The 26,775-nt window shown below is 41.4% G+C and overlaps 1 protein-coding gene across 2 annotated transcripts; it reads left to right on the top strand.

Moving 5' to 3' along the window:
* The first annotated feature begins 268 nt into the window (after window positions 1-268).
* tdrd3 (tudor domain containing 3) lies at window positions 269-26,054 on the top strand. 2 transcript variants are annotated; one of them, XM_080729280.1, is made up of 13 exons: window positions 269-445; window positions 2,868-2,952; window positions 5,019-5,084; window positions 8,409-8,569; window positions 11,071-11,212; window positions 11,861-11,932; window positions 13,246-13,395; window positions 13,893-14,045; window positions 15,795-15,972; window positions 16,647-16,775; window positions 18,958-20,015; window positions 21,278-21,403; window positions 25,915-26,054. In XM_080729280.1, the coding sequence occupies exons 1-13, from the start codon at window positions 408-410 to the stop codon at window positions 25,957-25,959; spliced, it is 2,403 nt and encodes an 800-aa protein (XP_080585406.1). In that variant the 5' UTR covers window positions 269-407; the 3' UTR covers window positions 25,960-26,054. The 2 variants fall into 2 exon arrangements, with proteins under 2 accessions (XP_080585406.1, XP_080585405.1); XM_080729279.1 differs by having other exon boundaries at window positions 13,893-14,078.
* The last annotated feature ends 721 nt before the right edge of the window (window positions 26,055-26,775 follow it).

Genomic DNA, 26,775 nt, shown 5'->3' with positions numbered 1-26,775 from the left:
CACACACACACACACACACACACACACGCTGGTCTAAAGTAACTAAGTACATTTAAGAAATGTGAATACTTTTTCCACCACTGCACAGTACACATCAAATAGATCCAATGCAGTGCCACTGAAGACCAGAGGTGGGCAGCATTGTGCCGCAGCTCGCTCGTCTGCCACACGTTTTTCAACCCCAGAGGCAGAAAGCCTGCGCATGCAGCGCATCTCTGGAATCCCATTGGTGGGCTTATTGAACGTAAAGCCGTTCGTCTATGAGTCACACAACTAGCAAGTTCGTCGCTAATTCGAGAATGTGCATCGCAATATCACATAGTAATTTATTTAAAAGCGAAACATTAAATATACACTAGGCATCATTGTTATTATTATTTTTTACACATATTCTTTTCTTGAAGAAAATGAGCGATTTGATAGCATCGCTGACCAAAGAAGGCTGGTAGGTAGCTGTGTAGCTAACGTTTTTGTTAGCGAGCTGTGATAACATTATTATCGGTTGTTTCTGATCTCTATAATGTGTGTGTATGTCGGCTACGTTAGCCACCACTGCCCTGGTAGTAGCAAACACAAAGCATCATCAGTGATGGCTGTTTACACAGCCAGTCAGTCACGGATTGTCGCATCGCATGATGTGATGCTAGTTTGGTGCAGCTATAGCGAGACAAATAGCCTGTGTATGGTGCACGGTCCAAGCAGCACCTGTCAATGTTAACCAGAGTCTGACAAATGCTAATGATGACGAGCATGAGCCTTTATCCACCAAGATCTTGGTTAAAACGTCCACTCACCTCGCGAATACAAAAATAAACAGATTAACCCTAGCCCCGTATGTGAGATCTATTCTATATAGCAGGAGTCTTCAACGTTTTCAGTCCAACTCCAAGGACCCCTTAGTTGAGAAATAGATGAAGCAGGGACCCCCACAACCTTATCATAGATTCCATATAGTTTCATTGTTTGACAGCACAATCGACAGTGTATTTTGGATTCATGTCAATTTGTGGTTTCAGATATTTAATTTAACCACTTGAACCGTCAATAGTTATTAAACTTGACCTTGCACTCTGTACTTAGTCTGCTCTTTTTCTCCCTCTACACCAAAGGTCTTTGCCAAGAATAGCCGATCTACAAGCTCGCAGCGCGAGGCGTTGTGAGCTTGTAGATCGGCTATTTTTGGCTGAAGTTCTCAGAATATGGATGCTAGGGTTCAAGTGGTTAATATAAAAAAGGGGGGAAACAAGTTTCTATCACACAAAGATTTGGAGGACCCCCTGTAGTAACTCTGAGGATCCCCGAGGCGTCCCGGACCCCCTGTTGAAGACCCCTGATCTATACTATATTGATATAGACAGATACAATACATACCGCATTTATGGAGGTCTCACCATCTTACATGAGACCTCCATAAATGCGGGTTTGGTGTAAACAGCAGGAGAGTTCCCCTAGTGTTCAACTCTTTACATAAATTGAACTGTCATGGCTCATTGATTGATTGATTGGATACTTTATTAGATTTGCATAGGAAAAGGTACAGGACAGTACATTTCAGTTCACTGGTCAACTAACTAAGGATAAAGACCACAAGAAAGCTTTTGGGCTTGTTTAAGTTGGGGTCCCTTATTACAACTCATACTCTAGTTACAACATTAAATGTCAGCCAAATAAAACACAGTACTATGCAAAAAAATATCAATCAAGACAGTCAGAAAACAGAATCAAAGATAAATAGTATTTACAGTAAAAGGGTCAGGGGGAGGTAAGGATGGGCTTTGTCTTTTTTAGCAGTTTCGAGTTGCAGCCACCTGTAACTTAAGTGACTTTTCAGAGCTGTTTTAAAAGAGGGTAGGGACTCACCCTACTCAAATCTAGAGCAGGGGTTCCTAAACCTTTTTGGCTCAGGGCACCCCTATAAATATATTTTTCATCCAAGGCACCCCTACATTATATTCATAATTTTCACTCCCAGCACCTTATATTTATAGCATATTTTAGCAATTATGTTGCAAGGAAAACTTTGAAATAATAGTAGTTTTGGTTAGAACTGACTGAAAATATGTTTTTCAAGTTTAAAATGATACTACTAAATATTATTTTAAGTGTCCAAATAAATTCCAGATATTATTATCTCGCAGCACCCCTGGACTGCTGTCGCGGCACCCCAGGGTGCCCCGTCACCCACTTTGAAAACCCCTGATCTAGAGACTCTAAAAGACATAATGCTTGTGTACCCCAAATTAAATTGTTGCACTCTCTTCAAATGTCAGAATATCACAATGTGGTTTGGTAGCACTGCCAGCCATACAGTATGTGATATAGCTATAGATATTGAAGAATCAAAATAGCTTAATTTCTTTTAGTAGGCTCTAGTAGAAGCACTTTGAGCTACATTCCATGTCTATACAAATAAAGATTATTATTATTAGTAGTAGTAGTAGTGGTGGTATTCAGTGGATATTTCATATATCCCGGTTTTTCACATATCCACATAGAAAAATATATAGTCCCCAGACTTCAGAGATATCCGGGTTCCATGCCTACACGGATCCAGTGAATCGGATATTTTTCAATGTCTTCACTTATTTATCCGGTTTCAAAAATATCCAGGTTCGCGGCCGAAATATCCAGCTTTGTGTGGCTGCAAGCCCCAACTGCACAAAGAAATGTCTAGCTTCAGAAATATCCAGCTACGTGTAGCCGGCACCTTACAAGCTATACTAGAAATGAATCCGCAGAATGGTGCCCTTAGTTGCAGTGTCGCGGTGCTGCTTGACAAGGCAGTTATGATTGCCGCTCTGTGGATTTGTCTATAGTTAATGTTTTATTTCAATCTTCTCACCAATTGCCATTTCGTTGTCATACAGGTATCTCAGTGATGAGGGGATAGCAGAACTGAAAGGTGGAGCAGAAAAAGTATCACACCATGACATTATTCGTATTGGACTCAATGTGAGTTACCTCTTACAAATATTTGACTTCCTTCGATGTGATATGCAGTGCTGTTTCTTGTGGACTTTTATTTACATTCGGGTGGCCGAGCTTCTAGTCTATATTTTAAAGGTAACAGGTCAGGTGGGCACTAGGGACATCTGGACGTCTTGACGTAAAATTGTCTATTTTGCCCAAAATGTTATAATATGAACTATTAGAAAAATGGTAAAGAAAGTATACATGGATTGTGTATAGGATTGGTTGTTAAAGATCCCTAAATATCCAGCACAATATTACATGCTTAAACATTTGACAATTAGGGTCTAATACAAAACCTGTATAGCCGTCATTTTGGGGCATAAACAAGAAGTTGAAGGATACAATTAAGTCTGATAATGATGTACCATACATGTTCACATCATGTAGTAGGCTATACTTTCCTTTTACATTTTTCAAATTAGAATTTTTTACATTTTGGACAAAATAACAATTTTACCTTGAGGTGTCCCTAGTGCCCACCTGACCCTTATCCATTTCAAGGAGTTGAAGACCTTTGAGAGTTCATGGTCATTGTAATCTGTCAGCACCACTACATGTAATGTTGATGTTGGAAGGAGTAAAACAGAAGCAACCGGAGGAAGTAGGCCTTTCACAATAATTTATTAATCATCTAATTGCAATTATAAAATAAAATAAAAATAATCACAATTGTGTATATTCTACATAATTGTCGTTTCCATGTCAGATTTTCTAAAATAGTGGAAATAGCAGATCTGTTTTGAGCTTATAGATCGGCTATTCATATAAAGTATTACATTATCCAAGTTATTTGTCATTTATGCGTTGTGCACCTTTTGCCTAAAAGCCAACATAAATGTATAGTAAACTAAACAGTAAACTTCAAGTTTGAATCTTTTTTAGTGTTGTTTCATAGGAACACTGGCTTCAAAAGGCAATTGTCAAAATCCTTTTGGTCAGCATACATAAATAGTATACATAAATACACAGGTCATACAGTAAAGTCAGTAAAACCCTCAGAGTGTACAAATACAGGTCCATTTGGTTGCATTGTAGCTTACACTTCCTCATGGATTAAAGTTCTCCATCACCATGACTGATTTCAGGCTTCTTTAGAAGCATGTTTCACAGCGAAAATAGCCTATCTACAAGCTCTCAATGTGTCGCAGCCGCATTGAGAGTTTATAGATAGGCTATTCTTGGTTATTATTTTAAGATTACCGGTAGTTCTAAAATAGATATTTAATGGGGACCCAAATCCATTTGGGTCCCCATCCGGAAACAATGGAGGTACATTTATTGTAATCAAACGTGTGTCTTAGGAATGCGACAAAAAACAAAAAAATATTATTGAACTCAAGTCTCCATGGCGTAAGTAATCAATAGAATAAAAGTTATTTTGGGGGTGAACTACTCCTTTAATGGGTTAACACTATGTATTTTACTGTGCACTTTGCAGGGAAGTAGACTTGTACGTTTAGGTCCATAATTGTGACAATTTTGTATGCTGCAATGCATCGAATGGTATGAGAAATAGCATGAGAGGAAACTTTTAAGACGTGTTTAAAAGTAGGAATGCGCTCAGAGAGATGCTGCACCCACGCTACATATACATGCTGTGTATAAGCAGCATTGCGACCTTGATATTTGAATCCTTGAAAAATAAAAAATGATCTGGCAGGTCTGACCCCAGCTCCAACTCACCTGCCAAGTTTGATGGGTTATGTGACAGTACGCCCACTCGGCTAGGAGTGCGGGTGTAATCAAGACATCGAGACATTTTGATAAACTAAATGGAAAATCAAAGCACACACACATTATAGCTGACATTAAAACGACAAACAAATAAAAATAACATTTTGTACTATTTTTCTGTTTGTTTTAAATATAGCAAAAATAGATGTGCAAGGTCACAATGTGTTGTATTGTGAGATTGTACATCTCAATCTACTATCTTATGTTATTCATCATACAACCAAGTATATAGGGCTTAAGTGCTTAATCATTCATCTAGAGTGACTCCCCTGTTTGATGGTTATTTTAATTCTACTTTATCTTCTTTGCAGACTGATCTTAGGCCTATTGGCAAAAAATTCCTACCATCAGAGATCAATAGTGGAAGGGTCGAGAAGGTGAGTGATGCTGTATTTTCAGTTCCCTGTTGGACCTCAGCTATTGCTCTGCACTGCTGAGGTTGTGGTTAGTGGGGAAATAATGGCAATGTTTAATAATCCATTCTTACATTATTCCCACAAGCCCTTTCAAAAGTTGGTTTAATGGAATACTGTGAGGCATTTAGAGATTCAAACTTGAGATTTAATAGCTCTCGGAAGTCCTGAAGATTCTGAACTACTGCAATGCAGTTTCCCTCTTTGTCACTAGATGGCCCTGACGCACCAAGCAAGGAATGTTCATGGAATCAATTTCCTCACCCACAGAGCTGGTGTGCTGCAGTCGGAGTGAAAATGTCACAAATGATGGCAGAAGATAATTTGAGGGTTCGGTGCTGCTCCCCTCAGGCACAGAACAAGATATTGCATACCCCTGTCCTGTGTCATGTGGGACATGTGCACCCCCAAGTATGAGTATTTAGGAAGTGAGCCATCAGAGCTGCTAATATAATACTTTTATTTACAACCCATAGACTATTTGTTTTGTTTTGTTTTGTTTTTTAAGCTACCTCTTATCCTCAAGAAAGGCAGTGCCTTTACAAAAATCAATGCAATTAGAGCCGCTCACATATATCTGATATAATCAGTTTTAATTGCATTTGTAAGTGAATCCAAGGTGAACCTATTGAACTTAAAGGTGAATGTAAGGCCAAACTCATAGGTATGCAATGCGGGATGATCCCCCATTCAGAAAGATTTGAGTATCTGTATATACATGTATCTCTATATGATACTGTGTGTGTAATGTGTATATATGTGTGTGTATATATACATACATACATACATACATATAGGCCTATATATACGTATATATATTGATGAAACTTCATAACCATCGCCAGATATAACAGAATTTGAGTGATGTTGGAAGCCCCATACAGATGTTAAATTATGTACTAACCCACCAGTGGTTACTGTAGTGCAGGCTATGCCATCATGAATCTACTGGACCATGTGGCAGGTGTCACCATTCACAACTCACCGAACCCAATGTGAGCTCCATGACACCACACCTATGAATTCTGAATGCAAGGTAGCTGTTATTTTGCGAGAGTGTCATATGGTGTCATCATCAGATGGGCACCTTCCTCTTAACTGATGTTCTGTAGAGCTGGGTTCATGACACAGAGGGCTCATTCCAGCATCCCAGAACCAGCCGGGACCCCCCTCTACTATGGCCCAAGGTGGGGGGGGGACCTTAATTATTTTATATTTAGCTATTGAAAAATAGCAGATATACAAGCTCACAGCGCGGCACCGAGTGCCGCGCTGCGAGCTAGTAGATCTGCTATTTTTGAAAAGTCGTGAAAATGTGTGCAAATCTTTGAATATATGTACAGTATATATGTCACGTTTTTTTTGCGTCTCAGAGAATTAGAGAAACGGAGCGCTTGCCGTGCCGCACAGGGCGGAACAAGCGGTCGCCACAACAACGTCCTCCAGGCGGAGCCACTCGATTGTCCACGACATTGCAAGCGGCCGGCCGCGCGAGTTACGAAGCCGTGGTGAATGCAATCGTTATATTTATGCCCAGGCCGTAAGGCCTGGGCAAGCCCACGATAAACGCCCTGTCCAAGTGACTACAATGGAGCTAATGGCTAAGCTAGGCTAGGCTAGGCTAGGCTAGGCTAGGCTAGGCTAGGCTAGTAAATAAAGAAAGAGAGTCGCAAACGAGTGACCAGCGCCTTCACTATTGAATGGCTGCGTCGCCATCTGGTGGTGATTAGTGTGTGGTGAACTACAAAACGAGCGCTCTTACCACAGTCTCCCTGAGTTACCCAAAATGACTGTAACATATATATTTTTTAAGCGAACATTTGTAACTAAAATGTTGCTTCTGGGGGGTCCCTGCCTGGAACTAATTGTTTTGAGATGGGAAACATAGGTTTTTCAAAAAACCTTAGAAGGACACATTTTCAAGATTTTTCAATAGTTAAAGCACAAAATAATGCGTGATAATGCGTTCCCAGTCAATGAATCCTTGTACCCAGGGCCCAGAATGTGGTGCGACACCCCTGCATACAGCACTAACACTGCTTTAAAACTAACCTATGGCCAACACTGCATAAGTGCTCTCAGCCCTAAATACCCACACCTTTCTCAGTACAACTGCTACAATATTAGACAGAACCATAATATTTCAAGGAACTGTGGCTATAGGCTAGCTAAGCAAAGAGTTACGTCTGACCCGGCATGAGTGAGATGCAGTGGATTCCCTGGCTCGCTCAGCTTGTCAGATACAGTATGTCCATCTGAATTGTTCACAAACAATTGCCATGCTTACAAATTAGCATTATCAAAGCAAACCAGACAGCAAATATTCCCAACTCTGAACAGAACAACAAACAAACCGGCATCAAACATCCTAGTCAGACATGCTAGCAAACAGTGCTACAGGAAGGTTCAGCTTTCCCTGACTGTCACAACATCACTAGCAATCAGGGCCAACAAAAGACATTTCAGCAAGCCGATACTCCCAACTCCATGGATAACTCCATTTGTCAGTGTAATAGTATTACTCTGAGCGACCCAACACCTCTCTGGATACCTTTGCCCCAGGCATCCTCAATTCTCATTCGAAGGCAACCTCAGTTCTTGATGAATTGCTCACAAGGCTACGAACAGACAGGGGCTTAACTTCTGTTGTACTTTTGATTGCTCAGTCATGGGTTTTTACTATTGCAGTTGACAATGAAATGTGTTACTGTACATTTAATGTCATATAGTCTGTTATATTTACTATTAGTATATTGTGATATCCTGGCATTTACTGTTATACATATACAGCAATGTGGGTCGGGACCCCCAGTGGGGTCCCGAAATTATTTTGGGGGGTCTCCAGATGTTTATGGGTTAACCTTGTTTTCCAACATACAGTATACATTAAGTGTATACAGGTGTGTACATATATATCTGCACATTTCTAAAGTGACAATTTAAGGACTTTTAGGACCTTTTTAGCCTCTGGTCAAACATTGGTCAAATTGTCAAACATTAGAGGCAGAAATTGTGAAAATAGCCGATCTAGAGCATGTAGATCGGCTACATTCACAATGGAATAGATGCTGTCAAACTAAATGTATTGCCAACTACAATTCCAAGTGCTTGTGCAGGGTGCGTGTGTGTGTGGGGGAGGGGGGGTAGTTCAAATATGATTATTTTGGGGGTCGTGGCCCGAAAAGGTTGAGAACCACTGGTATACACTGTAGTACCCGTCTCTGTGTATTTATTACACTTTTGTGGGAATTACCGTACTGATTATTTGGTTCACTTGCATATGGCCAGCTGGAAGGGCCATGTGTCCTTCAGTTACAGAAGGTGAGGAACATCTCTGCGCCCAAAGACCACGAGGAGTCTCAGGCGGCGCCCCGAATGCTGCGACTACAAATGACCGATGGACACACCACCTGTGTGGGACTGGAAGTCAAACAGCTGTCCAAGATCAGGTAAGAATGTGTTGCCGTTCGTTTGAAATGCCAAGGTATAATCTGACTTTCTGAACGTCGTCTGGTGTGTTTTTTTGTTTCACAACATATCGTTACTGTCGGGCAGAAACCTTGTATCTCCAAGTTTCAAATGTGTAATTTTTTTGTAAACTAAAGCCCTGCTTCATCATATGAGACTGTCGGCCTCGCATGGCGAGGCGTTGTGTGCTTGTAGATCTGCTATTTTCACCAGTTGTGTGCCAACAAAAAAGACAAGGTTTTGGACATACAAGGTTTCCACCCGACATCGACGATATTCGACTATAAACATGATTCATTTCACAGACAAAGCTTCTCTGATGGCACACCCGTTAAATTGAGTATGTAGCTCAGTAGTTATTATTGATAAAGTTAATTCAAATTGTTTTGAAAGATATGTACACCGTGTACACGTTTTGAAACTATAATAACTATATTATAATTCTTTATTCCTGCAGTTTTTACAGTTGTAACCCTATGAATTCAAATCAATCCATGAGGTCCCTGTTGTTCTCTGAACTTAATACTACATACAGTATAGCAGGAAATTATGTAGATTTTTAGTTTTATCTCATCTTTGTCGAAACATTGCACATATGCTCCCCTCCCCCTTCAGTCAATACCCTCATCCCACCACATGTCCCCATTTTCCATTTTAACTTCAATTTCCACTGGGTGGCAGCTGATCAGCTAACAATTCCCTGTGCTAATGGCATCTCCAGCCCTGGAAACGGTGGCCGTGGCGACTGCTGCCATGGTGACTAGCTAGTGTGTACAGGTGGAGTGGCAAGAAAGCTTTCCCAGACTCGCTGTTAGGAAGAGGAGAGCGAACAGAACAAATACCCTCTTCATGAGCTGCATGTGCTTACACACACATAGACACACACTGACGCAGGCTCTAGCAACAACACTGGTTAGTGTTCCTAGATAGTGCACGTTTTTGTGTGTGTGTGTGTGTGTGTGTGTGTGTGTGTGTGTGTGTGTGTGTGTGTGTGTGTGTGTGTGTGTGTGTGTGTGTGTGTGTGTGTGTGTGTGTGTGTGTGTGTGTGTGTGTGTGTGTGTGTGTGTGTGTGTGTGTGTGTGTGTGTGAGAGAGAAGGGATGAGATGGATTACAAGCAGGATGTAGCTCGTGGCTGATCAGTGTGTGAGAGTGCAGTGCGATAGAGGGAGAGGAGAATTAAGCATTAAGTAGCAAGATTGAGCAGAGTGAGTAGTGTGTTTGCGCGATTGTGCATGTGTGCCATCATGGAAAGTACAGAGTGCCTCGTTTTCCACACTGTCCACTATCCTGAGGGCGCTCTGTCCAGCTCAGCGGTTCGTCACAAAATCCCTAATTGCTGCTTTGGCATCCGGCATCAGTAGCTGGAAATCCCTCTAAGTCCCTGTGCTTCCCTAATGAGAGCGGCACAGGCCTTATCAGGCCTGATGAAATAGAAGGGCTTTTAATTTACCGTGAGGATGGGTGAGGGACTGGGATTATTCATAGTCCCCTCTACCCTCAGTAGCCATAACCTGGCACTGCTCCATGTCATTTAGAAAATAGTATGCATAGTGGGATAGGATGTGGAAGGGACTGCCCTTTTGATATGTAAAAGTTTTGTTAAGGTCGGTGTTGTAGTGCAGATGGTGGAAATATCACGCCTCAGCAGCAGTCAGTGTATGCATTTCACATTGCCTTGGTTCTGGGGCAGCAGTGGCTCAGGCGGTAAAGCGGCAGCTTGGGAAATGGAAGGTCTTCTCAGTTCGGTCCCCGGCCTCGCCTTGGGTTAGTGTACAAGTAGCGAGGCTAGTGTTGAAGTGACCTTGAGCAAAACACTGACTGAACCCCTAACTGCTCCCGATGAGCACGCTGGAGCCTTGCATGGTTTCCACCTCCATCGCTGTGAGAATGTTGTGCACGAATGGGTGAATGTAATGCAAAGTGCTTTGGTTAAAGGTGTATATAAATGCACCATTATTATCATTATTCTTTATTTGTTTAACTCCCATTTAGGCCTGGACGCAAATCTGTGTCACATTATATTTGTACCACTTTAACCATTATTTTATGCTTTAGCTATAAAAATAAGTGCGGCAGAGCTTGTATATCTGCTATTTTTGAAAAATCGTGAACATTTGTGCAAGTCCGATTCTATAAGTGACTTCTAAATTCTTCCTCTAAATCAGCGGCTCTCAAACTTTTTTCATGTCAAGGACCCCCAATATTACATGTATTTGGCCACGGACCCCCGATCTCAAAATATGTCGTTCCAGGGACCCCCCAGAAGCAAATATCTGAGTTACAAATATTATCTTTTAAAAATATATACTGTATCCAAAGTCACAATTCTTCAAAAGTAGCAGATCTACAAGCTCGCAGCGCGGCACTCGGTGCCGCGCTGTGAGCTTGTATATCTGCTGTTTTTTAATAGTTAAAGCATTAAATAATTCTAGGCCTACAAATGAACTGTTTTATTTTTTATTTTTTTATTATTCTTTTTAGTTTAAACACCCCTCCTGGAACAAAGGTAAAGCTCCTCGGTACACTTGAAGTGAAAAATGGTCTTCTGCTCCTGGACGACTCCAAAATCTCCGTTCTGGGTGGAGAGGTGGATCACATGGTGGAGAAATGGGAGCTGCAGAGGGTGAGGCATAGTTTTCTTTTAATTATAATTCGTCAATTATGCAAGCTTAAAGGTGAACAATGGAACCTTTGGCCACCGAGGTGCTGCCACTGAGCACATCGGGGCGAACCTAAGTCTTGTATCGTATGTTCTTCTGACAAAAGAACACAAGGACGTTACAGTCGTTTCACATCACGAGCGCGGGGTGTGACATTTGGTAACTGAGAGTTTACCTGGAACCTGTTAAACAAATGAGGGGTGGGGCACTTAAGCCGCTAATCTGAACTGCAATACATTTTGTAGACATAAAGTACGTATTCAAAATGTATTCATTTATTACACTTTTACAGAGGTAAGAATGACATTACAATAACAAATATAATTAGTATATATTTAATATTTTATTATATATATATTTTCTTTAAGTGTTATAAATGATGTATCGGGGACAACAACATAAATATTGTCCACAAATAGCTGTCTTACAAAACCATGCTTGATTGTTTGAAAGTTCCATCATTCACCTTCAACCTTTAACGATTAAATGTTGCGTTCAGTCAGGTCGTGAAAATGAAGCAGTGTGTTGCAGTGTCTGACCTGCATCTATTCTACACATGGTAATGCTGTGTGTGATGGCTGATGTCCATGTGTTTTCACTGTTCACTCCAGAGCCTGGCCAAACACAGCAGGAGTAACATTGGTGCAGAAGGTGGACCTCCTCCCTTTGTGCCGTTTGGACAGGTGGGATGGATGTTATTGTTGATAGCACACATTTGTTTTGTTTTATTTCAAGGCTTACCATCGCTGCATTCCCTCACTCAATTTACGTTGTCGACTTATTACCTACACCACTGTTTCCCAAACACTGGGTCGGGACCCATTTGTGGGTCGCGGACACATTTTTATGGATCCCTTATTTCTTTTTTTCTTTACAACGTTTTGTTTTTAATTCGTATTATTTCAAAACATTTTCAAAAAACATTCCCCAAAAAGATTTTCATTAATTAAAAAAATTACAATGATTTTTTGTAATTTCATTAATAAATAAAAGAAAAATCTAAGAAATGACATGAGTTAGACTACAAATGTTGAAAAATAAGACGGTGAAAACGGGTTTTCGGGTCTCGACCTGAAAGGTTTGGGAACAACAGATATACACTACATATATTTATTTTTTATATTTACTGACACTACTGACGAACGAATGATTGAGCAACCGTGCTGTAACTGGAACACGTTTTTCTTTTTACTTGTGGCATTTCAAGTGAACAGAATACAGAGTGATGGGAAAGATGGGGTTGAAGGACACAGAAAGAAAGACGAGGGAGAAGGGATGACAGTTGAAAAACGTAGTGTGCGACATTCTAACCTATAGTGTGTCACTCATAAATAAGCCGCTGTGCACCAGATGATTGTTTGGTCTGAAAATGAAAATGAAATCTGCTCAGTCCTCCTCATGATAGATGATGTGACCAGGGGCGTCGCACCAAATTCTGGGCCCTGGGTACAAGGATTCACTGCGGGCCCCCCCATGAATGTTCTTCATAGGGGAGGGGGTTTAACCCATTTGGACTGGGAACGCTTTATTACGCGTTATTTTGTGCTTTAACTATTGAAAAATAGCAGATATACAAGCTCACAGCGCGTGTAGATCTGCTATTTTTGAGAAATCGTGAACATTTGTGCAAGTCTTTGAATATTTCAAATTTCAAAGGTTTTTTGAAGAAAAATAAAGTTTCTACTGTATGTCAGTGGTGCTCAAACCTTTTCATGTGAAGGACCCCCAAAATTATGTATTTGGCCACAGACCCCCATCTAAAAATATTTTTTTTACAGGGACCTCCCAGAAGCAAAATTTTAGTTAAAAATGTTCGCTTAAAAATAGCAGATCTACTGTACTATCTCGCAGCTGTGAGCTTGTATATCTTCTATTGTTCAATAGCTAAAGTATAAAACAATTAAGGCTCCTCCACCTTGGGCCCTAGTAACTCAGTCCCACTTTTCCCCCCCTTGTGACGCCCCTGGATGTGACTGTCCCTCTCCGTTTCCTGCAGAAATGTGCGAGGAAGGATGAGGTGGACAGCAGGGAACTGGACCAGAGGAAGACACTGCAGAGCACCACTACGGCCAAGACAGCCGATGAGAACGATGAGTTCGAAAAGCAGCGGATAGCGGCCATTGCTGAGGTGGCTAAGGCCAAAGAGGTGTGTGTGTGTGTGTTCCTTTTCTCTTCAGTATACGAGTCATCACATCAAGCTCACTTGACTTGAAAGTAAAAGTTAAAGCTTACTTTCCATTTCCCCACAGGGTCATTGTCTAGTTCCCTGTAATTTGAGCCATTCAGGTTTTATGTCTCTGTGATATTCAATGCCCTGTTCTCTGCGTTTGTGTATTTGAGCAATATTTGGTTTCCTTTTGTGTTTTTAAGGGACACAAATGAATGATTGAATTGATTGAACTGTATTTACCAATAATGTCTACTGCGGACACTAATAGTCCATCAGTGGCTACATTTTAACATTATCATTTATATACCTAATTATGCTATTCAATGATTAGGTACTGTATACACAAATGAAATGGGGGCTACATAGTCCAAACAAACAAACAAACAAACAAACAAACAAAAGAACTTTCTTCGGTAGGGCTTGCCAATCCGTAGAAAGTTGGGAGAGTGTTTTATAAAAAGTGCTTTCTCTAGGGTCCCCGTACCTTTGGTGGTGGAGTGAATGCAGGTGGCAACTTGAGCAGTATTGGGTCCTCCTACCGCGGCCGTGAATCATTCAAGCCACGTCGAAGGGAGGAAAGGGTCGAGAGGACTGAAAGCAGACAAGATGGAAACTATCGCGAGCTGGTGAGAAGACAGACACTTGGTCTGAACCTGAAAGTCAGTAGTCGGTGTAAATGTGTAATGTTCATGTTCGCTTTAATGCAGTGGTTCCTGTCCTGAGCAGTGCGTCGAGGCACAGTGGTGTGCCTTGACGTGAGACAAGTTCAGGTGTCTCTTGGAATTTTGTGACAACCACAAGTTTGCAATACATACAGCTATATAAAAAGTTGTGAATTATTATTTTATTTGCTGATTTATTTATTGACCCTTTGCAACTTTCCAAATCAGAGGCAAATTCTATACACACATTTATTTTTATTAATTATTTTCTCTCTCTCTCTCCCCCCCCCCCCCCCCCCCCCCCCCTTTTCCCCACAAGTTTTAACTATTTTGGGCATGTCATTATTGGTAGAAGAAAAAATGCTTAATGTATAAGTGATGTGTTGTGAGCTGATTTTGCAAAAATACAATGTTTTACTTGCCCATGGTGTAGGTCAGGCAAAAAAAAGTTTGAAAACCACTGCAAGTGTCCAGCAGCAGTCATGAATTATTATACTGAAACTTGAATTTATCCTTACCAAATGCAAGATTTAAAAGATAGACATTCTGCCCGCTACTTCAAATGGTATTTTTTTATCTCTTCCTTTTGTGACTTTCAGACAGGGTCAGTCTAACAGTCACAATCTAAATGTTAATCAGTCGCATGCCTCTCTCCTGGATCCAGCTCCCTGAGACGTTCATAATTGCTTATTATCCGTACTCATTAAGAAATATGTCACGATTCAGAAGCCTTGCCAGGCTTTCCAGTGAGGTTGGTGGCAGCCTGATGGCGCACAAAAACGTTGTTTTCAACGTGGTATTTTATGGGCTAAACTAGGGCATTAACGACTTGTGATTTTTCGCAAGTCGACTCGACTCAGTAAAAAGTTGAGTTGAAGACAACTTTATCGTTTGATGACGTCATCACATCACACACGACCCCTCAAAATAATTCCCCAGGTGATTAACTTAATGTGACACATTGTTTTCTCACTCAAATGTAAACAAACCAACATAAAGTTTAAGCGTATAGAGGGTATCTTCACATTTCTAAAGTGCCAATTTAACTCAGTTCCTGCCAATTAAATATGCCTTCTTTCGGCTCTCCCTGCCATAAATCTCCATAGACTTCCATGTAATTTATAGTGCACAGATCATGCACGCCCATGCACAGATCATGCACCATGTTTGTGCAGGCTGTTCACAGCTTTCAAACAAAAAAATCAGATTGGAAATCCGTTCAGGCATTCTTGAGAAAATAGCCATTATGTTTTACATTATGTAAGCAAAGATGGCTGCCCTGTATGAAAGATGGGGTTGTATGGGGGGTGGAACATGCAAAATCGCGATTGAAATCATGTTTACTAGATTTAACGGGGTTTTTTCTAAGTAAAAGTCGATTTAAGTCGTTTGGCAGGGAAGTCCATAGTGAGATAGTTGATCTGAAAGTCGTTTGGCACTGTATGAGTTAAGAACTTTTTAATGCCTCTAAAATAGCCGATCTACATGCTCACTGCGAGGCGTTGTGAGCATGTAGATCTGCTATTTTCACAATAGAAAGTATTATTATTTTATTTTTTTCGACTTTCGACTTTCTCTTGTGGGAGTCGACTTGTGTAAATGAGTCGACTTTTTGGTTAATGCCCTAGGCTAAACCTAGTGGGCTTAGTTTTGGAAAACAAAACAAAAATGCTTTCCCAGTATGTGATGTCTGTGCTCCAATGCGGTCCCCAGGTGGACGAGCGGGCTCTGAGGGACATCATGGAGATGGGCTTTAACAGAGAGGCTGCTCGCCAGGCCCTGATGGAGAACAACAACAACCTGGAGGTGGCGCTCAACAGCCTGCTGACCGGAGCCACTGGCAACAGACCGTCTCCTACACCTATAGAGCCTAGCAGGCCCCCTCCTAGAGGTACACACACACACACACACACACACACACACACACACACACCTCTCCCACTCCTATAGAGCCTATGTGCTCGCTGTGAATTATTATTCTATTTACTGATTTATTTATTGACTTTACACACTATACAATAGAGAGGCAAATTCTATACACATTTATTTTTTATTTAATTTGTTTTTATTTATTCTCAAGTTCTAACTACGGTATTCTATTTTTGGGCATATAATTGTTGGAAATGAAAACACTACAAGCTCGATAGGCTACTTTTACAACAAATCAATGTTTCACTTGCTCATTGGTGTAGGTCAGGCAAAAAAAGTTTGAAAACCACTGCTTCAATGTATTTGGAAAGAGGAAAGAAAGGATCGTGTCCAGCAGCAGTCATGAATTATTATACTGAAGCTGCGAGATTTAAAAGATAGGCATTCTGCCTGCTATTTTAAATGTTCATCAATAATATTCTGGCATCATGCTGAACAAAATATCTTACAACCAGGAATAGGAAGGAACATTCTCTGTTCCTGAGGAGTGCAGACTGGAAATAGTTTGAAATGAAGAGTGGAAATCAACTAAAGTCAAATGTTGACCAACAATATCTAATGGTGTGGCCTGTACTAGAATAACCCCTAGAATGATTAGGATCTACTATATATCCCTTTTCCTCTGGTATTTTCCAGGAAGAGGTAGGGGAAGAGGAAGGTCCAGGATGGAGGATGAGGAGGAAGGAAGGGATGGAGGAAGGCCCTCTGGACCCAGCACTCTCTTTGACTTCCTGGAATCCAAAATTGGAGCTTTCTCCATCGATGGTGGGTGACATGACTGATTAACTTTCTCAAGTGATGGAGGCTTAAAGGAGAATTCCGGGCTAGCCTTCTGATAACTCAGAACAATCAGTACAGTTTTTTATTTTGTATTTTTTCATCTTGAGTCTTCAGCAGCTACGACCACGAGCGGTGGGATTTTACACTAAACCGATTATTTGTATCGTTCGACGATTCCTTTTTTCTTGTACATAATGTCCTTCATAATGCATGGCAGAGATGTGTCCACGGACTGATGTCAATAATGGCGAACTTCCGTCAAATCCTACCCCCTCCGGTCAAAGCTAACTCTCTAGAAATTGACTTTTTTCCCTGTCTTTATCACTGGTTAATGGATGGAATAACATCACGTAAGAAAAACACTCCTCTGGAATTCTCCTTTAAGATTTCCAGCACAGGAAAACACTATTGTATTGCCATTGTTAAACGGCAAGAGGGATTTTGAAAGGACTTTGCCAAAAAGTATATTTGCCCCCTTCAGAATATAATTATTTCAGTCAGCCAACTCTTGTATTAAAATCTGTCTATTGAGCATGAACATGATATTTGAGCATAGATATAACGTATAAGTATACATATTTTGGCATTAAGGCTGTGTCCAAATTCATTCATTTGATGTAAGCATGAAAATATTTATAATAAATTAAATGATCAGCCAAATAGATATGACGGAATGAACTAGAAAGACCCCAAAGGGGATCATAGAAACGGAGCCCACAGGTGGATGCTGGGGAGGCGGTGGGATCGCAAAACGTGATTAAGGCTGAAAGAAGTAGTAAGGCAGCACGGCAGGCAGTGGCAGCAATAGCACAGCACAGCGAGCAGCAGCAGTACAGTAAAAAGCTGGGCTGCAAGTTTGCAGAGCAAGGAATGATCAGGTAAGCAATAAAGCATAGAGGTTTAAATAGCCCGACCCAGTCAGATGAAGAGTGCATGTGACTGACTGATCACCTCTTATAGGAGCTGCTTTGAGTTGTCTGCCTTTGAGTTGTCGATTAAAAAAACTACTTCTTTCAGTTTCTATCGATTACTCACCTCATGGAGATTCCAATCATTTAATGACCAGTAGTGGTTCCCTATGCTGGAGACACAAATGGCATGCTTTGTTCCCTATCGAGAGACAGAGGGGCCTTTTCCACCAAAAGAACCTTGGTTCCAGAACCAGTGCCGGTTCAACTTTCTTGGAACCTTGGTTTCACCTTGGTTTGGTTTGTCACCATGGTGAAATATCCCTTTAACTAGCTCTGTAGGCTTCACATCATTTGAACGTAGAAGGGTAACCAGTAAGACTCCCTAAATCGGGAGATAAGCGACCGACAGGTCGCATGTATGTTGTCTGCAAAAAGCAACCTCATGGTGGCGCTAGAAAAGGGGCATGTGAGAAATCAGGGGCGGAGGTTGTGGTTTGCCAGCCAAGTAGTGTGTGTGCAAAGTAACTTGCGACCTAACGGTCACAACATTGTGTATGGCATTGAATTATTCTTTTTCTTTAAGTCATAATGTCTTCTAGTCTGGATATCACACACATGGTGTGATGGTGTATCAAACATGATGCAAATGCACTTACTGTATCTACAACAGTGCCTGTCTTTACAAACAAAATGTGTTTCATGCTCTAGTCAAACCAGCTGGTTTAACATCGTGCCATTATCTAGTAACAGTGTTACTAGATAGGTTACTATAGATGTTACTGTAACACCTCTTAACTGAAACAAATGTTGAAGCACACATTTAGTTAAAAGAGCAAGTGAGGTACAGTAAGCCAGTGGGCAAAATAACATTGTAAACTCTTTGACCCCTTGCCAACACCACATTATGCAGGTCCACCCACATCCAAAATCTTGGAGACGACTATGATGAATGATGATAGCCCTCAGAGAATCACCATAATGCCCAGACAGATGGCTGTCTTGTGCTGAGGGCGTTCATACCTTTTCAAATACAGACATGTCGCAAAATCACCAGCTTTGGTTTGGCTAGAGCTGGTTGAGACTCAGCTTGTTGTTGATAATGGATTTTAAGTGGGCAGACAAGAGAATGCAACATATGTATTGGTCTAATAAAGAAACAAGTTTCTTAATGCCGTTATGAATTTGACCTTCAGTTACCCTCTTGTCAATATTCTTCAAATATTTTAATATTTGTATGTGTGTGGTTGTTTTCTTAGAGCCAAAGAGCCAGCCACCTCAGAGACACCAGGATGGTAGAATGAGTTTCTCCAACTCCGACTTTTCCTCATCACACACCAAGTACTCTTTCCAAAACGACAGCAGACCGCAAAGGAACGACAGACCGCCCCGCTTCCATAGGGACACCGACTTTCCCAAACCTGGCCAGGAGCCCAACTCTACCTCCTCTGCACCCCCTCCTCACACCTCAGGCCCAGCTCAGCCCTGGAAGGGCCAAGAGAGGGGGTCACGTGGTGGGCACGACAGATGGCAGAGTGACAAGCGGGAGACGCAAGACGAGCACGTCAGCGGCGCTCCCTCCTTCTCCGCGTTCTCGCGTTCAAAAGAAACGCGACCACAGATGGAACCGGCGGGACCTTTCCACCAGCGCTCGAGAAACGGAGACGGTGGCGGTGGGGGTACGGTCGGCGGTTTTCAACCTGCCACAAAAGACAGCTCGTTGTTTGAACAGCCACCACACAGGAGAGGGCCCAGAGACAATGCACCCACATCTAAAGCACCTGACACTACTAGCAACGCACCAGATGGAAGAGGAGGCTCCAGGCGAGCAGAGAGCAGAAATGAGGAGCCCACCACCACCAACAACACCAACAACAGGAGGAGGGGCAGGAATGACCGGCCCTTCTCGGGACACCTTGACCACCAAAGGGACAACGGCCCGTTGAACTGTAACTCGTGGGGCGGGAACCCCACCTCGAACCAGGCGGGGGGAGGAGGGTCCAAAGACGTCCAGGCAGCGGGAGGGGGGTCCAAGAGTGTCCAGCCAGCAGGGGGAGAGACTCCTCGCCTCCAAAATGGAGACGTGGAGCACAAAAGGACTGGGCCCATTAAGCTAATGAACTCGTCTGGTCCTCCTCCTCCTCCTCCCCACAAGGAGGAGCTCCATAAGAAGAACCCCCCTCAGAACAGTGGGCCTAAAAAGAGGCAGGGACAAGGCAGAGGCCAAGGTCCCAAGGGCTCAGAGAGAGGTCATACGACGGAGCAGTTTTGGAAACCTGGAGACCACTGTTTGGCACTTTACTGGGAGGATAGCAAGGTAGAGTAAGAGTTAGCTGTCCACACATGGGTTTGGGGTTCATCAGATGCAGTGGTGTAAAAGTACTGTACTTAAGTACCATTTTGAGGTAGTTGTACTTTACTTGAGTATTTCCAATTTCCAATACTTTTACTTCTACTCCACTACATCTCGGATCCAAATGTTGTACTTTTACTCCGCTACAATTATTTGAAAACTTTGCAGATATAAATTATAATATTTTAAAACATACACAAACCACTTCAGCCCTATTTTATACCTAGGCTGTTTGAAAATAGATGATCTACAAGCTCACAGTGGGTCGCGTTGTGAGGTTGTAGATCGTCTAACATTTTATAATTTCACTATTCAAGAATGTGAGTACTTTTCCCACCACTGAACAGATTGTACTAAATTAAATGTCAGTCACAGTTTTGCATTAACTCTTCTCAATTTCTAGAGCCATGCGTCCTGAAGTTTTGTAATGTGAGATTAACTCTCTGACTCATTGTTTATTTGAACATTTACATGAAAGCATGATTTATTTTGCTGGGAATCTTAACTATTTTACTGCTAAAAGAGCGCTTTTATTTTTTTCCTTTTTTTTTTTCCTTTTTTTTTTTTTTTTTTTTTTACACACGTCCCCGGCACCATTACGAGCTTTCGTACTTTTCCCCGCCACAGCCTGTCTGAGCAGATGAGGGGTGGCGTGGGTGTGTACAGTAGCAGCAGCTCCCGTAACGCTCGTCTGTTATCTTTAGCGCACATAACAATAATGGCGGCAGGATCACTTCTTTGGGGGTTTTCTCAGCCTTTGATCTACTTTCTCTATTTCTATATCTGAAAACTGATGCAAACTGAGGGGGAGGAGCAGCCTCTCGCTCCGAAATGGCTGCTCCCATAATGTTGCGTTTTTTTTTTTTCACGACTCCGTGAGCGATGCAGCCGCCTTTTACACAAGACCGCGATTGGAAATAATGGATGGCTATTTTTCTATAAATTCGCAAGGGTAAGCTACTTTGACGACCGCGAGCAGACTGTAAACAACCTAAATGGCGGCAAAATAGTTAACCGTAATTAACCACAAACATCCATCCATGGCACTGAATTCTAATTTAGCGTTCATTCGCGGTTGTGGAGGCGACATTGTAGCATTTTTAATTTGAAGAAGTAGTGGTCGTCGTCGTACAATATGTGACTGTGCTCAGAGAACTGATGATGTTTTGCATGTTGTCTGTCTCTCTCTCTCTCACTCTCTGTGTGTTGCATCATGTGTCCCAAAGTTCTACCGTGCCAGGATAGACGCTGTGCATCCATCGGGCTCTACAGCTGTGGTGGTTTTCAGCGACTACGGAAACTGCGAGGAAGTGCTGCTGCACAACATCAAACCTGTGGATGCCGACTGCTGGGTGAGCAATGAATGAGACACGGGTGACACGGCGTGCATGAACTTCTTCAATAAACATTCTGTGGAAGCACTGCGCTCTTAATTGGCTTCAGCACAGTGGTCTACCGACAAAACAATGTCCTGTTGCACAACACCAACCCTGTGGTGGCTGACTGCCGGATAGGGAGAAAGATTATACTGTCGCTGTCTTGGCGGAAAACCTTGTACAGTTATGCCCAAATCCGTCACTTTACAGGAAATAGGAGAAAATAAATTGCCTGCATTCCAAAAGCTCGTTAATGCTTCTTTGGTTAAATATTTCTTAAACCCACAGACAGACGTAACCACTTTTGAACCACGCTGGCTGAGCAAGATCTTGCCAGTTCAGCGTCTAAACAGAGGTACAAACTTGGAAGAAAAATGTCCTTTAGCACACCAGAGGGACAGGGGCGTCAGAGCAGGGAACTTGACAAGTGGTCACTCAGACAGGTCACCGAAACGTTGTCTACCAATAAAGGTGTTGTAAGTGAAGACGGTGTGCAGGACTCCTCCATTTTCCCACTAAACAGAGGTACAGAAATATGGTACCGGCCAAGGACATTAGTTTGAGGCTTTAAAATTCTGTTGCATGAAACGAGTGTGGTTATTGGTCGGGAAAAAGATTTAATACTGTTTCCAGGGGAAGGACATGCGTCGGAAGTCCCGCCTTTATAGACACACTCTGCATTATTTAGATCATGACCAGGCTTTTCTCCTTGGAGATGAGAAGATGCTGGAAACTAGGCAACATGGTGTCCCTAATTTGGACATGAACATTCTGAGAAAGAAAAATAAAAAAAATAAAAAAAACCTAAATGCATCATGATGTGATGCGTTGAGAGCTTGTAGATCGTACATTTTAAGTATAAAATGGAGCATCAATTATGAAAAAAAGATGAAAGAAATGTGGAGATACAAGGTTTCTTCCTGACAGCGACGATATCAATCTGCTTTACACAAACACACAAGATTAAACACCTATTTGAAGAGTCCATCATTAAACACCTCTTTGAAGAGTCCTTCACAATTGATTTTGTGATAAAAGAATATTTCCCAAATGCCCAAGATTGAATAGGATTCCTTGTCGTCCACAGTTAGACTTTATGGTCCCCAAGGGGAAATTCCCTTCCACAGCACTGTACAGTACCACACCACACAACAACACCACACAATGACAACATACAGACAGACAGCAGTACAGAGGGAGGCCTATATTTTTTTGGCTATGGCAGTGGTGCGGGTGTTAGGCTTTCCCCAAAGTGAGTCCTTGTTGTGCAGTGTTCTGGACAGTAGGGTAATGTGGTGATTGAGTGGATGAGTGATGTCCTGTTCTATTGAGGTCGCCTTGCACGAATGGCCTTATTGTTTAATTAGTTTAGTTAGTCTGTTTAGATTGGATTGATGAGTTAGGTCAAGAAGTGAAAGTATGTTGCTACTGTAACTACCTGGCCATGATACAAGTCCAAATGTTGTCCATCATATTTATCTGTTGCTTCTGAGTTCCATGAGCAAAAGAATTTAATGATTACTAGGACGACGCCCTTTGGAGCGGTGGCCTCGAAAGGCCTCGCAAAAATGTGACCCTCTTCCAATCTGTGAAGCCAAATGTTTGGGTTGGCCAACCAGAGAAATTGATGCTTACAATCTCCCAACACACTCGTGTGCATTCTCTTCAGACCCGCGGGCGCACAGATACAGATATTTGTGATATTTTGTGCTATTTCGGTTCTCGGAAACCTTTGGACCGTCCGAATTGTCATTCGACAGCGCACACATTATGAGACGTATGAGGCACACGCCAAGTTTGAGGCTGCTTGGTCGTACACTTTCCGAGTTATGGGACTGTGTGACAGACAGACAGATACACACACTTCACACAAACCATTATATTAAAATAATAATAATATTAATAATCCAGATGTAGAGGTGAAATGGCTAGTTATATTACGCTTGACAAAACAAAAACGCACAAATAATAGCACAACAACAAGGTCACCAATATTTGAAAATATCCAGTATGCAACTTGATTTTGCCATACAATACAGGTGAAAGGAATCACTGCTTCTGGTTCCTTGCTCACAGAGCCCATAAGCAACAGGCGAAGGCAACATTTGGACTCCTATCACACCCATGTAGCTTTACGACACCAGATTCTGCCAAAGTTCCAGATCACTTTGACATGCACCCACAACAGCATTGCATGTTTCCTGGTAGGAGGAAGATGATGGGTACAGTGATAGTTCACTAGAGTTCCGTCGTGGGGGAGATGGGCAGCCCAGACGCACACGGCCCACACAGGAGTACTACCAGCCACCTAGGGCACGTGATTGAGTCATCTCCATGTGTCCTGGCAGGTAACAACATAATGAAACGCATTATTGTGCTATTTAAAAAAATAAATCTAATACGATCTATCGTCATTGTCGGGTAGAAACCTTGTACGTCCAAAACCTTTTTTGTTAATTTAAAAACGATTTAAAATAGTGAAAATAGACTATCTACAAGCACACAACACCTCACATCTAGGGATGGAAAGATAATCGTTATTATCGTTTATCGTGATAAAAAAAAAACAATAATAACAATCGTATCGTGGAGATTTAAATTTATTGTGAAATTATCCTCCGTCATGCACTGGGATCAATTCACCTTTTATTTGCCGAGCTGCATATCCGGTACCACTTAAACCCTCTATAACCTGGAAATAACGTACTTGATACAGTCTTTTATTCACTCACTACCAATTCTCTTTGCCAAGGAAATAGCAGATCTACAAGCTCACAACGTGTCGCTTTGCAAAAGTCCGGCGGCCCCAGGATAATGTATGTTGGGGATATTTTGATTATTGCGATATTGTAAATCGCAATTTATATGGTCACAATAATCACGTCCCATCCCTACTCGCATCGCGTGGTGTGCTGCCTTGTAGATCTGCTATTTTGACGTGGGTCAGTCTTGTATGATGAAGTAGGACTTCACTTTACGAAAAAACGTACAAATTTGAAACTTGGAGATACGTGGTTTCTGCCTGACAGTGACGATATAATGGATAATGGATAGGATAGTTGAGCGACAGGAAACTAAGGTTGGGGGGGGGGGGGGGGGGGGGGGGGGGGGGGGGGTAAGACATGCAACACGTCTCCGGTCGACATCAATGCGGACACATTGTGATTATGTTGTTGAAACACGACTGGACAGCCCCCGTGTGCCACTTTGTGCTATTGCTTTCTTTAGTAAGTTGTCTTTTTATCCTCCCTGTGAGATCAGTGCGGGTCAAGGTTGACTTCTATTGTGTTGTGCTTTGGTAGCAGAGTGAGTGCCACGTGTCATCAGGATAACCAGGTTTAACCAAGGTCTTTAGAAGTACTTGAATTCAATGCCCACGTTTCTTTACAGACAAGGAATACTGCCATTGCACACAAAACTGCAGTACTTGTTTATGGTTGTAGCTGATATTCTATTTGGAAACCTCTGATCAGCTGAAGTGTTAGGAACTGGCAAATCTTGAGGTGATCATACACGCCATTCCATAATTTCTGGTTCATTAATTTTCAAATTACTAAATCAATCATTGTGGTCATTGTCACAGCTTGAGAATGCTGTGCTTGAGACCCACTTTAATGGCAAATTCGCATTAAGACCACAAAGGTCCCTCCATCAGCATTGACTGTACCTATTTAATCCAATGAAAATAACAGCCATATAACAATGATTGATTACCTAGCAAAGGCAATGGAAGCTGCTTTTTCATACTCTCAAGTCTCATTTAATTAAACGTTTTTGACAGGCACACAGTATAGCTTGTAGCTATTCCACAACAATTCCGCAAGCATAATTAAAAACTGATATTTGGTCCCGACTTTAGGCCTGAGGTCGATTTTAAGGCCGCCATCTATGGCCTGACCTAGGTTTTCTGAAAAACTTCAAATATTATTCAAAAATTACAAAAACAAATATGTTGCTACATACTGTACACAAATGTGTTCCTGACCTGAGGGGTAAAATCACAAAAATGTGTTCCCATCCATATTATACTTGTACGCCTTTTAAAAGCAGCAGGTAACAGTGTTGTGTACAGTGAATACACTGGCTCAGCTACTGTACTGTATATCATCATATAACGATAAAACATGCTGACAATGGCATCTTATCGTAATTAATGTTTTAACTAACATTACATTTTTACCAAAATACTGCACAATAATGTATAATAATAATAATATAATATAAATTCCACACAACATAGCAAGAAGATATGGTTAAAGTATCCTAGGTCCACTCCATTAGATAGCGTTAGTAATTTAACTTAATAACTTAAATGAATAAAAATTAATAACTCACTTTAAACAATGCTGTCAACTGTCTAAATCACACATCCAGATGATAGAAGGAACATTACTTGGAATGCAGACAAAATGTAATAATTTGTAATGGTGTAATGTCAGTGCAATAATGGTTCCTCTTTCTCTTTCTGCCTGTCCCTTGCATCACAGAAGAACCATGTCTCTCATCGTCAATCCAGAGTTCTTCCTGACTGAGAGTTGAAGTGTCCGTACCGTCAATAACCTTTTAAAGGGCTTACACACATATGCAAAAACTGACATTAATTGAACATCACTCAATTTGTTATGGGCATATTTGCTGTAAATGGTGTGAAGATTTGTAAAACGGTTGCATTGTCATGTTAATAAATGATAATTCTAGTATACGCCTGTTGTGTTTCAATGTGTTTTTTGTGTATGTGTATATGTATATACTGTATGTATGTTCAAATGATTTAATGTATAACAGGAAAACTATTATAACTAGTAATATAATATTACAGTTATGACCTGATGGTCTAACTTGAAACATGGTATTGGGTCAATTTGATTTGGAAAGCACCTTTCAAAACAATGTGCTGTACAAAATCTATTCATAGTAATAATAAAATAGGAGGTTTAAGACAATAACAGGATAAAACAATAGGCATTAAAACTTCACAGAAGGTGATCACATTACAAGACAAATTGCTTGTGAAACAATTGAGTTTACCATCTAAAGAAAAAGGCATTAATAGTATTGGTTTGAAATGCTGTCACGCCATCTTGACTGATTTGTTATTTGTTTGTAGCTTCTATTTGTTATTTCCTCTCTTCAATGCTGCATGGGCAAAGACACTGCTAATCACACGTGTGCACCTCTAGCTCATTTGTCATGTTCTTTGAAGCAAGACCAAAGGGTAAGACAATCTCATCTGCCTGTAATAGAGATGGTAACACTGGAGAGATATCATTTTGCACATTACAAAAGGGACTATCGCTAGCTTTCCATGCATGCTGCACACACCTCTGGGCTAGCTATTTATGGACTGT

The sequence above is a fragment of the Nannobrachium achirus genome, assembly GCF_963921795.1.
Source record: "Nannobrachium achirus genome assembly, chromosome: 7".
In the NCBI taxonomy this organism is placed as follows: Eukaryota; Metazoa; Chordata; class Actinopteri; order Myctophiformes; family Myctophidae; genus Nannobrachium; species Nannobrachium achirus.
Note: the sequence above shows the minus strand (reverse complement) of the source record. Positions and strands in the feature narration are given on the sequence as shown.

Coding starts and splice junctions, on each gene's coding strand:
- tdrd3 (XM_080729279.1), top strand. CDS start 408: ATGAGCGATTTGATAGCATCGCTGACCAAAGAAGGCTG. Junction 2,953..5,018: donor TTATTCGTATTGGACTCAAT/GTGAGTTACCTC, acceptor TCTTCTTTGCAG/ACTGATCTTAGGCCTATTGG. Junction 5,085..8,408: donor ATAGTGGAAGGGTCGAGAAG/GTGAGTGATGCT, acceptor GCATATGGCCAG/CTGGAAGGGCCATGTGTCCT.